The following is a 14,186-nucleotide window of genomic DNA, read 5'->3' on the forward strand; positions in this document are numbered from 1 at the left end:
CTTCATTGATCATTGAAACTTGTTAACAAGCTTTATTGTCATTGTAAACTTGTTAGGTAAAATGAGGATTCAGTTTGGAAAGTAAAATTGAATAAATAAAAGACAACTAAAATGAAAGTACAAACATACATACGCAAATAAATAAATAAATAAATAAATAAATAAAGCAGTGTTTTTGCCTAAATATATAGAGATGTACAGTGTTTGTTATTTAAAGTGACAGGCTTTTTAAAGCTTTTTCATTTACTCTTTCATTTACAGTTTACATTTTTGTTGTTGATTATATTTTACTTTCTCATTTTATGTCTTCATTATTGTACATAAATAATAAATTAATAATTAAATAGGCCTAAATGATTATTATTTAAAGACATTACCAGCTAAACACTGAAAAACGGTCCGGCAAATGGCAAACACTGCGGCACGGGTATAGGAGATGTGTCTGAATGGTAACGAACTCAACTGATAAAAGACCCGCCATTCTCCAGTTCTCGCAAACCTCTCCCAGAAAAAATGGCACTTCGTCACCGATTTGGATCCCGCCCCAAAAATTATTTTAAACCCGGAAGATGAAATTAAATAAAAAAAAGCTCAAAATAATCCAGTTTTCTTGAACCTTAGAGCAGTGCAACAATTTCCAACATGGATAATAAAAATGAGCAGAAGTTTATCATATCGAAATGATTTCGAAAGAACTGAAGAATAGTTCAGCATTTTAAAACATGTTTAAATAGAAAAACGTTTAAAAATTAAAATAATCAACCCGTTGTGAGCACGAAGAGCCTAAAACAAACATTTTTAAAAAAAGTCCTTGCAAATATGCTGCCAGTCACATAATATAGGCTACATACACATTTAAAACAGACACACAGCTTTCCGCTCTGTCACAAATACCCTATGACTTATAATTCATCTGTACAACACAATCCAGAATACACAGCAATCCCTTTCTCATGTTTTCTGACCAAATCTTTCAGCACCAACAGAAAAAACCTAACCCGAGGAACAGGAGCAGCACATTGTGAAGATTAAAGCTGCGAGACGAGGGAATAAAGCGGGAGACATTAGACAGACACTCAGACCCGTAATGGCAGAGTTGATGAGGCTTAGCGGTAATGACGACACTGACGCTGGAGCAGGAGTGGCAAGACCACAGGGCTCGACACTTACTCCCAACTGTGTAATTATACAGCGTACAGAGCAACACCACAGCTCGTTTACAAAGGCTGACTGCTCAAAACTAGATGAGGAGCAAATTAATAACCCGTGACTCCGACAGCAGCGGGGTACAATAACAGCACTACTGTGAGGTGTCTAAACAGGGTAGACGAGACATTTTCAGAGGAGCGTATAGAGGTCAGAAACGATGGAGTCAATCGTCCCAATCTGACACTTATATAGGTTATCGTATTCTTGTAGCTCAATAATTTCCACTTGCTTTTCAAAAATGGTCATTTATTCACGCTTGTTTGTTTCGTACTTATTTCTAGAGCTCATATATCCTATTTAATATAAAGCAAGTCCTATTTAATAAAATAGAATAGTGGATGGAGATGGCAGATGTCAAAAGAATCCAAAAGAATAAAAAATGCACTGTGGAAAGGTCTTTTGAAGCCTTTGTGTGAGGAAGACTGAAATCTTGCTTGACAGCTGTGGTCACCACTTTCACTTCATATGAAAAAGGAACAGATGGGATGTTCACAAATAACTATTTTTCCATTTTACTTAAATGCGTGGTGAGTAAATTAAAACAGAATAGTATTTCTTTTTGAACTATATTTTTCCAAATCTATAATTTATAGCTTTTTATATGAATTTTTCTAAATTGCTTTAGTGGGGCCTTTTAGTTCAAGGCAACTATTGCATCAGTTTTCATGGCTACTGAGATCATAAACAACTTTTATTCATCTGAAGAATGAAGCTCTGTAATGAACTCTTTATACTGTACCTTACATGTGATGTGAGGTTCGCAATAACTGTAATACGGTGAAATTCATGTGAAATAGAGGAACTGTCCTCTTTGTATTTCTAGATCAGATCTCAACTATTTCTTATAAGATAAAAGTATAATTATGAAGAAAAAAAATCAAAATTAACAGTTTTAACTATCTTATATATATACTGCATTATTAATCCCCTTTGTAAAATGCGTTTAATTATTATGAAAGATGCTTAATAATAAATATGCATTTTTGATTTTTATGTTTTATGTTGTTTGTAGGTTTTGATTTCAGGATTGGATTTATTTGGCACTTGGCAGTTGGCTCTTTATTACAGTTTTTCTCAGTGGCTTTGGTGCATTTCTCACAACACTATTTACATTTGCACAACAGTTAATGCATTTCTCAAAACAATTAGTACAAACTGCAAAACCTTGTTGATTAACCTGCAAAAGCGTGTCACTAGCTCAAAATGGATAGCTCATTTCTCAAAAGCAAGTATGTCAATGAAAGTGTCAGTGTAATCAACATAATAAGTCCTGACACCATTGTTTATGAACATGATAGTCAAATGGCTTTGTCATGTTTTCATTATGACAGTTTACTCTGTACATTTTTTCCATTGCAAAAAAGTCCGATTTTGTTGACACGTCCTAAAAATGCTCAAGACAGCACTATATACTATTTGCACAGCCATTTGAAAACTACAGTAAAGTTAGTCATCACTGCATTTAGTGAGGTATCTGAGTACAAGACACTGAATATGTATGTTTCACATTTTTACTGCATTTGCAATCCTAATTTATTCACAGCATTGTGCAAAAGAATAAATACACTCTTATTTACAACAAACATAAACTCCCTTTGGGTAGAGCTCTGCACAACTGTAAACAATATTGCAGTACATATTGGAACTGAACCTACAACATACATACTGTAAGTCTATAAGTCATTGATGAAATTGTTCAATTTAGAAGATTTGCTTGACAGATTTTGACAACTAGTTCAACATTTTTGTATGTAATAACTGAAGCAATGAAATGAGGACTATTAGTTTTATATGGAATGACTATTCAGCATTATTGATATAACATTATTGATAATGTTATAAAACAGCTGAGAGTTGTATGAAAGCAATTGATGCATGTCCAAACGCATTTGCAATTAGTTGGAAGAAATTGTTTTGAGAAATGCATTAACTGTTGTGCATATGGAAATAGTGTTGTGAGAAATGCACCAAAGTGACTGAGAAAAACTGTAATATTCACTGTATTTAGATTTTAGTTGTAATGCATTAAATTATATTGATAAATAGAATCTTACACTGTAAGAAATGCTGGGTTACACACAATTTCTTTATGTTGTCCCAACACAAATTAAGTTAACTTAATAATTTTTTTTACAAATATGTAGATTGAACATAAAAGAATTGAGTTGTCAGAATGAATAGCTTAAGAATTGTGTTGTTTCAACTCATTTTAAATAAGCAGTTAGAACAAACAAAAGTCATTTTTTAAATCTTTCTTCTTATGTTCACTATCAGAAAATAAAGGCTGTCACTGGAGCAGTACCTTTTCAAAACTATACTTTAGTAGACTTTAAGTACTATAATGTGTACTGCAGGTACTAATACTGTACTATTAAAGTACCAATATGGACCCTTTATTGCAGAACTGAGTCATTAACTCAGTGTGACTCACGCCGCTCAACTGGAATGATTGTGACTCATAATATGGCTTATTTTGAGGTGTGGTTCCAGTAGTGTCCACTAGAGGAGAGCAGTGAGACTGCTGTGGGATTGGGACGAATAAATTTACCCACAGAGATTTCTGAAGCACTACTGCTCATGAATGTTTAATGCATATCTTCTCTCTCTGTTTTAATAATTCTGTTAATTAAATCACACCGAGGAAATACACCCCTGCCCTGCTGTTTTTTCTTTTTCCATATGTTTCCATTTGTCACGTTACTAACTCGAATTTGCCTGACAATGATTCTCTTGATGTATTTTGGGGATTTTCAACTTGTGATTAATGTCATGAATAATTAATACCTTCCTGTGGGTCTTGCAATTTATTTTCTCTGCATAATAATTAATTTCCTTTCTGTTTCAGAAGCCGATTCCACGACGCAAATAGACAGCTGTGGTGTGTGTGTGTGTGATCTCCAGCTGCGTGCGTAGGATTGTGTGCTGCCCTTGACCTGACTGGACAGACGCCATGCTGTGGACCGCTTCTTCTGGCTTTGGTCCTGCTGCTGTTGCTCCAGGCGCAGCTGCTTGTTTGTCTACATGAACTACGAGACACTTTGGACTTAGTGACTTCAGCGACACCTTCTGGACCTTCTAATGCTTCGACTCTGCAACGTCTCCCAGGGGCCATCATCATCGGGGTGCGCAAAGGAGGCACCAGGGCCCTCCTGGAGATGCTCAACCTTCATCCAGATGTGGAAGTCGCCAAGACTGAGATCCATTACTTCAACCTGGATGAAAACTTTCGGAAGGGTCTGGATTGGTATCGCTCCCAGATGCCCATCACCCTTCCCGGGCAGCTAACTGTGGAAAAGACTCCTGGCTACTTCACGGCTCCACCAGCCCCAAGGAGGATTTGGGCCATGAATCCAGCAGTGAAACTGCTTTTGATCATTCGTGACCCTGCAGAGAGGCTCGTATCAGATTATACACAAGTTCTCCACAACCGAATTCAGCAAAACAAGCCATACCAGCCACTGGACGAGCTGCTGCTTTCACAAGGACACATCAATCCCAAATACAAGGCACTTCAGAGGAGTTTCTACTACCAGCACCTGGCCAGATGGTTAGAGCTTTTCCCCAGAGAGCAGATACACATCGTGGATGGAGAAGCACTGATTCGTAATCCATTCCCGGAGCTGCAGAAAGCAGAGACTTTTTTGGAACTTCCACCTCAGATAAAGCCAGACAACTTCTACTTTAATGTCACCAAGGGCTTTTATTGTATGCTGTCGGCAGGACATGACAAGTGCCTGGATGAGTCTAAAGGAAGGCCACATGCTCCACTTAGCAATGAAGCTTTCCAGAAGCTTTGCCGCTACTTGCGAGTACCTAATCAAATCTTTTTCCGAATGGTGGGACAGAGGTTTGACTGGTGCTAAAGACAGATGGAAGAGGAATGACAGCTCTCACTAAGAAATCAAAATATTATTGGCGACCATTTTGTAAAAATGTTTTAAGGAATAAGGTTAAAAATGACTGATAGTTACATTACAAGACACCTAAGCAAAGAGACAGCATCAAAACTGCTCTGAAGGCTACATTTTTGGTGGAAGTATGTTCTGTGGAAAACAGAGTAGATCTGAAGGACTTAATGTGCTTTAAAAAAACTCTTTTAATCACTTTTGAACTCCAAAAGTCTCAGTTCAAACAGACTATTGATGCGCAAATGAGGATGAATGCATTGGCAGTTTGTGAAGAGAATGAACTTGAAAACTTGAGCTTGAAGACAGAATGTGGATAAGCACTAAGAATTGTGTTCAATAAGTTAAAAAAAACTGCAACTGAAATGTTACTTCCAGTGGTACTTGAAACATTTATCAACAACTCTGCTTTTGTCAGCTGTAATTACTGTAGTTTAATCATTTAATTCTCATGTTTAATATACTAATTTGTACCTGAGCATTTTATTTACAGTTTTGAATAGAAATGTCTATTTTTTAAATTAATTGGTCCTTTACATCAAGATCTTTCATAATGTCATAAGTTAATGCACTACAAAAATTGTTTTCTATTCAATAAATGTGTACAGAAAACATCTCACATCTGTTTATCTAAACTCCGTCTGAAATTTCACATGCATTAGGCAATAACAAATTGTTACATAAAAACATCTGTGTCTGTTTTTTTTCCTGGTATTCACACATGCCTGTATTATTTTATGCGCCAATAACTACAAAGCTTAGTTCAGGCACCTTTTTACTATAAGATTTCTTTTTTTAAAAAGTGAAATTAAATGAAAGATGATGCGCTCAGTGATTTTTGTTCATGTTTCCCTGCTGCTGCCTACTGATATGACTAAAGCCGTAATCTCGTGGGTGCACATGATTTTATTCAAATATATTTCAAAAAGCTTAGTTGGTCCAACTCAAAGGCCTGCACCTACGGCTACCACGACCTATTTTTAGAGGTTCGTATAATAAACAAAGTATATTCACAGTCAATTTTCATATGTTAGAAACAGAAGACGATGGTAGCATGTAACTTACATTATTTATCTTTAAGGGAGCGACTGAAATCCTGGAATTTTGTCACTTAAATCCTTCGCCAGACACGCAGGTAAGGATCATATAGATGATGTTTACATGTACGTCCGGAAGAGGGCGATGTTTATTCTGTTTATGCGTAACTGGTACACGAGAAAGCCACCAGAAACGCCATGTACAAGTAATCAAACAATTTGACCCTTAAAACTATGTAAAATCTACAGAAATTAAACATTTTAATGTTAAAACTTTTAGAGGCCCAAATAAATTTCATTTACTTTAGACGAGGCTTAATTTTGACCATTTTTAAGATCACGTGAGTTGCTCTTAAGCATTAAGGGATAGTTCACTCCAAAAATGACAATTTACTCACAATTTACTCACACAAAGTGATTTAAAATTTTTATGAGTTTCTTTTTTTCTTTGGATCACAAAAGAAGATGTATATTGTTGGAAAGCGGTAACTATTGACAGGCAAAGTAGGCTAAATAAATACTGGAAGTTAATTGCTATTTTTTCAAAATCATCCAATGGTCAACATAAAAACTCAAACAGGTTTAGAACAAGTAAAGGTTGCGTAAATTGTGGCAGTTTTCATTTTTGGATGAACTAGGTTACCCCTAGGTTAAGTGGTGTTAGTGAGACTAGCAGGGGGCAATTAACCTGTGTTCTGTGTGGGTCCTAACACCCCAATGTACTGATGGGGAGTTTACATAGATATATACACCAGATATTGCATGCGTCAATAGTGCTGCCTTGTTTGTAGCTACAGTGCTCCCAGGACAAATGTCATTTAACCACACTAGTCAAGACTAAAGCCAATGTGAACATGCTGTGTACAAGTGTAGTAAGAAGAAAACATGCACAAAGGCAGAACATTTCATAAGTAAGATTTTGTTTTTTATGTTTTTGTTACGAACTTTTGTGCTAAACAAGTATTGATGATAATACAGTATATATTTATATAATATTTATATAAATATAAATATATAATATTTACCGCACTGACCATAAGGTAAAGTAGCATATATGATAGATATATGTATTTATGTGTATATATCTCTGGCTCTGAATGGCCAGTCCTCCACTGCACCTTGGTCCAGCATTAATTTTAAAGGAGCACAACCCTGTACTAAAATGACGGCTCTATATTGACGCATGCCTTAGACAACAATAGCGTAGGGGACATCTAATGTAAATATCTATGGGGACTCTATAATGCTCAGTGATCGCCATCTTCGGATGAGACATTAAACCAAGGTCCTGAGTCTCATTAAAAACCTCAGGATGTCCATTGAAAAAAGAGTTGGGGTTTAACCCCGGCATCCTGGCCATATTTGCCCACTGGCCTCTGTCTATCATGGCCTCGACTATCCCCATATCATAATCATAAACTCCTCTCCACCAAACAGCTTATTTGTAGCGAGTGGTCTGGTGCAATATCGTTGTTGTCATCGTGTCATCCAGGTGGATGCTGCACACTGGTGATGGATAAGGAGATTCCCCCCCAAAATGTGTAAAGCTCTTTGAGTGTCCAGAAAAGCACTGTATAAATGCAAGGAATTATTATTAAGATCAGTTTGCATTTTTTAATACTTTGTAGATTAAATTATAAGATGTGTTATTAGCAATAGCATGTTAGTACATCTATTCAGTATATATTTTAAATATATTGTTTCAATGGAAACAATTAATATTTATTTATTTTTTTTAAATAATAATTCTTTTTAAAATAATTGAATGGAAGCATCTTAACCCACTACTAAGGTAAACTGACATCTCTCTTTCCTCTCTCTCTCTACTCTCTCTCTCTCTCTCTCCTCTCTCTCCTCTCTCTCTCTCTCCTCCTCTCTCTCTCCTCTCCTCTCTCTCTCTCTCTCTCTCTCTCTCTCTCACTGTGTACAATATGTCAGTATTTATTTGTCAGTAAAAATACCATGTTTAAAATTAAATCAATGGTACATGTAAATACATGCATTTTAACAGTTTGATTGAACACCTGTATAATGGCAGAAAAACTAATTAATATAAAAATATATATCTGAGGTCATCTTATTGTAGGCTTAATTTTAATTGCTATAAATTGAGAGCTCATAACAGCATAATACAAACGTGAGCTCGTAATAGCAAGTCTAAGAATTTAGCTTAGTTAACAAGTGCATGATGATGAATAAATGCATAATAATAAAACGAATTACAATAATTATTTCATTAAATTTCCACTTTAGAAAAACAGCCGTTTTCCTCTAATTATCTAATTAATTAATGTCCACAATCTTCCCTTAATAGACATAAATAATTTTTCCTCATCTATCCTCATCTATCTGCCTGTTTTGTCGCTACTCACCACTAGTGGCGCTCGTCCACTATCTCTCTCTGCACGCATGCGCAGTCTCGATCTCCCTTTCCCGTCCCAATAACAATCATTGAAAACGAACAGCAACCCCTCCAAAGATTGTTACTTCGCCAGGCCTCTATTTTCACCAAACCGAGCGCACCATGACAGAATTACGACAGCGAGGAGCGACGGATAAAGAGCTGAAGCATCAACACTCGGAGGATAAGGTAACGATTCAGAACGAGGCACAGAGATGTATGTTGTTATAGCTATCATATAAGCTACATGCTGTCATACATGGAGAGACACAAGCGGTTATATAGATCGTTATGTTTATGAATCTCGCGTGCAGCTGTCATGTCACAGCACGACAGCAAAATACAAGCGTTTAAGTCGTTGGTTTGCTGAGTGATTGTAGCAATTTATGAGAGGATAATGAAGCAGATTAGAGCTCATGTTGAGAGTCTGAGCATCATCATGAGTCACGAGCTGATGTTCTTCCTGTCCTGCTCACATACTTAAAGGTTTCCTGCCCGTGTGTCCCAGCGAAACAAAACCAAACACTGTATTCCTTACAGTTGCTAAAATGAAGTTAAGTGGCATGAACAATCCCTGCACTGTTCAGGGCAGCGAGGTTAAACTCTTCCCAGTGAGCTGTGCTTTCAGCAGAGTCTGGGGATTTCTGGAGTACATGGACTGATCCTTACAAGGTCTGGATCTAAAGGTTGAAAATATGGAGAATTGGAGAGATGTGGGCAGATGGGTGAGTAAACATTCATGTGTCAGGAGCGTTTGACCTGTAGGCATGAGCTCAGACCTTACAAAATCACAATGTATAAAACTCTTTTTGCCTTCTTTACATTATTGAAGACTCATCTGAGTGGTTGGTAGTAATCAGTTAATGTTATATGTTTGTGGAAACTTTACTGATTTGTTTTCAGTGTATTGAATATTTAAGGAATATTTCGTCATTCGGATGTGATAAAGCACTATAATCTAAGGAACTCTTAGTACTTGCATACATTTTTTCTGTATATGTCAATATCCATGGTCAATGATTTCTGAGAATTTCCTTGGTCATTTTGATTTGTGTGGTTCAGCAAAAATCTTCTTTGTGTATGTTGTTTCTTTTATAAAATCCTTTGAAATGGAGAAATAAGCACAACAACCACTTCTATCTTTAGGTCTGCCAACATGCTGAAGGGTTAAATGAAAAGCCAAAGAATTTTATTAAAATGATATCAGTTTTTTAAAAATATGAATTTTCTTTGCTAGTGTAGTGCAAGTCTGTATAATGATAAATAGAATAATTTTCATATGACTTGGTCATGCAAATTTCTCCTTGTGCTGCCTTCATTCGCATATCAGATTCAATGGTCAGGCAAATGGATTGTATTTTGCTGCCTAGTGTCTGCTTTTTTCTTTTTAAATCGACATAAGAATTTTGCATTACATTTTTGGTGTTTAACTAGGTTTGCAGTCCTTCTAAATTCTAAAATATACCAGAATATAATATAATATTCAGTTTAGATTTTGTTATTTCTATTATTTTAGATTTATTCTGTTGTTAGAATGAGAAATTGAGAAATCAGAATCTTTTTAAGGCTATTGTCAATGTCAGATCTTCTCAATCCTTAATGAAATGTGGTCAGTTTTGACTTCATGTTAAAAAGGTGTTTCTGCCAAAAACTAAAGTCTGTCTCACTTAAAGAGCCTTTATTATGCATTATAAAAGGTTTTTTTTTTGTTTTTGGGGATGTCCAACAACAGGCTCAAATGCATGCAAGGTCAAAAAACTCTTTTTATTGTCTTATAATATGCATTTATTTTTACCTAATTATCGCAAAGACTCAAATAATTCATTTGGTCCCAAACCCCTCCTTAGCGTGCTGCTAATCTGCTGTGATTGGTCAAATGGGTTTGGTTCGAGACAGAGAGAAACGCCCGCCACGGCTAAGAAGTAGCACAGAGTATTTGAGAGCCTGATGCAGGAATGCAATAAAGCAATACAATTAAACAGTGACATATTACTCTACTCTTTACCCTAACCCCACGTATCAACAACAACACTCATTCAGTATTAATCCACACAGTGGCAAAAGTTGAACTATTTAGAAAATTGGCCATGTCATGTGCGCGTGTGTGTGTGGCCATAGCAAAGACAAATGGCAGAGGATCGCGAGTTCAGACACTCATTTAAATTGGTAAAGAAAAAGCACATGTTGCTTTTTCAACATGGTTTTGGATGCAATATGTGAAATAGCCCTTAAAGATTTACATAACCTGAGAGATGCATTACAAGCTCTTATCTATAATAGATAAGCGATTACAAGCTGTGAGGAGCGATTACAACGTACAACACACAATTAAATACATATTTTGCAAACTACACTAAATGAGGCAACAATTTTAAATACACTTACATGTAATGATCTGGAGGAAGAAGAAACTGGTCCATATCAACTGTAACAGTTACTGACAAAGTCTGACAAAGTCGCATATATTATAGTCTCTGCTGCTCTTTGCTTTAATTTCAAATTTGCTTTAATTTCTGGCACTACATATTTGGTGATGTACCGTATCGACATCGACGCGTTCAAGCAAAAGATCTCAACCCAACGCGATTCATTTATTCGACTCTGAGTCGACTATTTCATTAAAGATTTAAACCTCAGCTGGATGTTTTCATTCACTTAGTGCTGTGTTACACACTGCATGGAAGGTCATTTTCAAAAACCTATAATAGGGGCTCTTCAATCACCCTTATGGATTCGCTACATTCATTCTTCCATGGCGGGGTGCCACACCAAAATTCACCCCTTCACTGCCAAGTTAAATTACTACTCATTCAAAACATTCACTCGTTGTTATTTTTTTAAAAGCGGGATATAATTTCACCAAAACGTGTTAAAAGGTTAGTGAATTATAACAGCGCAAACTTTCCTCTAATCATAGTAGTGCTGTGCGTCATTTGTTTAACCCTTTAAGATGACATGCTGACTGACTGACTGACTGACTGACTGACTGACGGGTGCGTGATGCGTGAGGCTAGCAAACACGTCGTAGCTTTGAGTTAAGATGAACACTGTTTCCATAATAGGTAATGCTTTATAATACTTCTTTTTCTAGATGACTTTATCTTGCTGGAGTTTATGGCTGTTTCACTTTACTTCAGGACGCATTAATGCCGCTTAGTAGGTCTATTGGAGACATTCATAAATATTCCTAGCAAATCTAATAAATGTTGAAGACATACTTGTTATATAAACGAACTAAATCGCACTTCAGCAGCGTTTATTTGAGAGCGCACAAGAAAATGTGCACTTGAGCAGCGTATTTTTGAGGGCGTGCAAGAAGTTTTAGTGCACGAACAGAGGAAATCGGCGCGCAAGCAAAGATTAGCATACTCGTATTACATAAATCCGATCTTGACTAGTAATACTGCGCTCACAACATTTGTCATTGAAATAACGCCACAGGTAGTTGGTAGATTTGTGTAAAAGCCCCAACAGAGTCTGCCGCCACAGCTGGAAAAAATCCTAGAGGAAACACTGACCCTAATGCAACGCAAACCCTGCAAAACATAAAATAATTGGATTACTTGATTCTGTTGTATGGACAAATATTTCTGTTGGCATTTTTGAAAAATATATAGTATTTGACCATGGTAATTCTTAGAAAAAAAAATTAATGTGGTCAAGACACTATGCTTCCAGACAAATGTTTTTTGAGTTGGATTTTCCCAAGGAGCTAAACAGATGTGTGTTTGTGTTGCTGTGAAAGATTGAGCATTGTAAGAATTCATCCAAGAGGCAAGAGAGGCCTGCTGGGTTTATTAAATTATAGTAAACTATGCAACTGTAATGAAACCAAGAAAGTGTGTTTCACTCTGTCTCAGTTGATTTTAGCATGAAGGAAACTGCAAATGTGGACACATCTTCCACACGTGCTTGATTAATGTTTCATTTAAAAAACACAGGTATTAATAGTTCATTTTGGGCTATATAAAAGCTTCTCTATTATCATTTCAATTCATTCCAAATTTGTTCCTTGGAGTTCATGTCTATTCAAATTCTTCAACAGAATACCAAATAATTTTACTGGTGGTGCATACCGTGACACTGCTCCACTGAAAGTCACCATGCTCTTTTAGTGTGCTCCATTCGTATGTAAATATTTGTCTAGGGAGGTTGTGTGGCATATATTTGATTTTGTGCTGTAATACAGGAATGTAGTTGAAATTATTCAGGAGACATCCTGGTTTTACTTTGTACAAATTAGGCAAAATATGGATTAACAACTGGGCTAGAATTAATTGTTTGGAGCGAATAAAATCATATCCATACAACTGGATATGCAGAATGCTTTGCAGTTTACAAATAAGACAGTATGACTCTTAATTATTCTAATGTTTAATCAAGATGTAAGAAGGGGGTGTGTGATATTGACAAAAATATATATTGTATATTTATATATATTTTATAGATCTAAAAAATCAAAACCCATACAGGCATATTTATTTTTTTTTAGGGGTGGGCAGGATATATCAAGTTTGTATTGTGCATCTCTGTATGTTTTTATACACATTTGATAGAGTTTGATTTTGAGCACATGTGAAAAATACTAGAGTACAGAGTGAGAGTTGCTGCTGAAAAAAGTACTTAATCCAATATGTCCTAAACATGAGTAGGCATTGGCTGGTATAAGATTCTGATGGTATGATAACCTTGGATAAAAATTTCACGGTTTCACGGTATTGTGATTACTGTTACACATGTCTGGGTAAAAAAAGAAAACTCTTTTCCCCTTTGAATACAATACATTTTATTTTAAGAAATATTTAAAATTATTTTGGAGCAGTTAACATGTCAGGCTAAATGATTCATTTGTCTTCATTTGTTTCAAAAACAGATTTCTTTACAATTTAAAACAGCATCTTTGGATATCTTTTCTGCTGGAGATACTATTGTAAATAAAAAAGTTTTAAAATCTTAACTTTTCCAAACCACGGTATACCTTAATAAATGAAACGGTTATCGTCCCATGCCTAAACATGAGTCATGCTTTATATTAAGGGCTTTAAAATAACTCATAAGATATGTTTGACATTTCTTTGTGGAGTTAGCATGTTCTCCTCATGTTGGCGTGGGTTTCCTCCGGGTGCTCCGATTTCCCCCACAGACCGAAGACATGTGGTATAAGTGAGATTAAATAAATTGGCCGTTGTGTGCGCGTGCGTGCGTGCGTGTGTGTGTGGATGTTTCCCAATACTAGGTTGCGGCTGGAAGGGTATCCGCTGTGTAAAACATATGCTGGAATAGTTGACGGTTCATTCCGCTGTGGTAACCCCTGATGAATAAAGGAAATAAGCTGAAGGAAAATGAATGAATGAAATTAATAAATGTAAACAAAATAATATATATATATTTTTAAAATCCAAATATAAAAATGTACAGAATGCTGAGATTTATTCCAGTACGTCACAATTCTGCTAAGCCAATTTTTTTGGCCACTTTGCAGAGCCCTAATTGTAACTCCATAAAGTTCTCCTCATTTGTCTCTAGTTGCATCGCAAATTACACACTATGGGCTGTGTACTTCTACACTATGCACTTAAACACTCAACCCTGAAGTGTTTGACTTAAGCGGCATCCCAGATTGAATGCTAACTT

General features: G+C 36.0%; 2 protein-coding genes across 2 annotated transcripts in view; both read left to right on the top strand.

Moving 5' to 3' along the window:
• Positions 1-1,087: 1,087 nt before the first annotated feature.
• On the top strand, positions 1,088-5,177 carry hs3st1l2 (heparan sulfate (glucosamine) 3-O-sulfotransferase 1-like 2). Its single transcript, XM_056456774.1, has 2 exons — positions 1,088-1,157; positions 4,111-5,177. The coding sequence occupies exons 1-2, from the start codon at positions 1,088-1,090 to the stop codon at positions 5,070-5,072; spliced, it is 1,032 nt and encodes a 343-aa protein (XP_056312749.1). The 3' UTR covers positions 5,073-5,177.
• Positions 5,178-8,573: 3,396 nt separating this feature from the next.
• The window catches only part of cds2 (CDP-diacylglycerol synthase (phosphatidate cytidylyltransferase) 2), a 31,270-nt gene continuing 25,657 nt past the window's right edge, over positions 8,574-14,186 (top strand). Inside the window, exon 1 of the mRNA XM_056457589.1 lies at positions 8,574-8,741. Coding sequence (XP_056313564.1) covers positions 8,676-8,741 — 66 coding nt within the window. The 5' untranslated portion in view covers positions 8,574-8,675. The remainder of the gene's footprint in view (positions 8,742-14,186) is intronic.

The sequence above is a fragment of the Danio aesculapii genome, chromosome 5, assembly GCF_903798145.1.
Source record: "Danio aesculapii chromosome 5, fDanAes4.1, whole genome shotgun sequence".
In the NCBI taxonomy this organism is placed as follows: Eukaryota; Metazoa; Chordata; class Actinopteri; order Cypriniformes; family Danionidae; genus Danio; species Danio aesculapii.

Bases quoted from the DNA above. Each gene is read 5' to 3' on its own strand.
- hs3st1l2 (XM_056456774.1), top strand. From the start codon at position 1,088: ATGGCAGAGTTGATGAGGCTTAGCGGTAATGACGACACTGACGCTGGA. The intron at 1,158-4,110 runs GCTCGACACTTA...TGTGATCTCCAG, and splicing joins AGGAGTGGCAAGACCACAGG to CTGCGTGCGTAGGATTGTGT.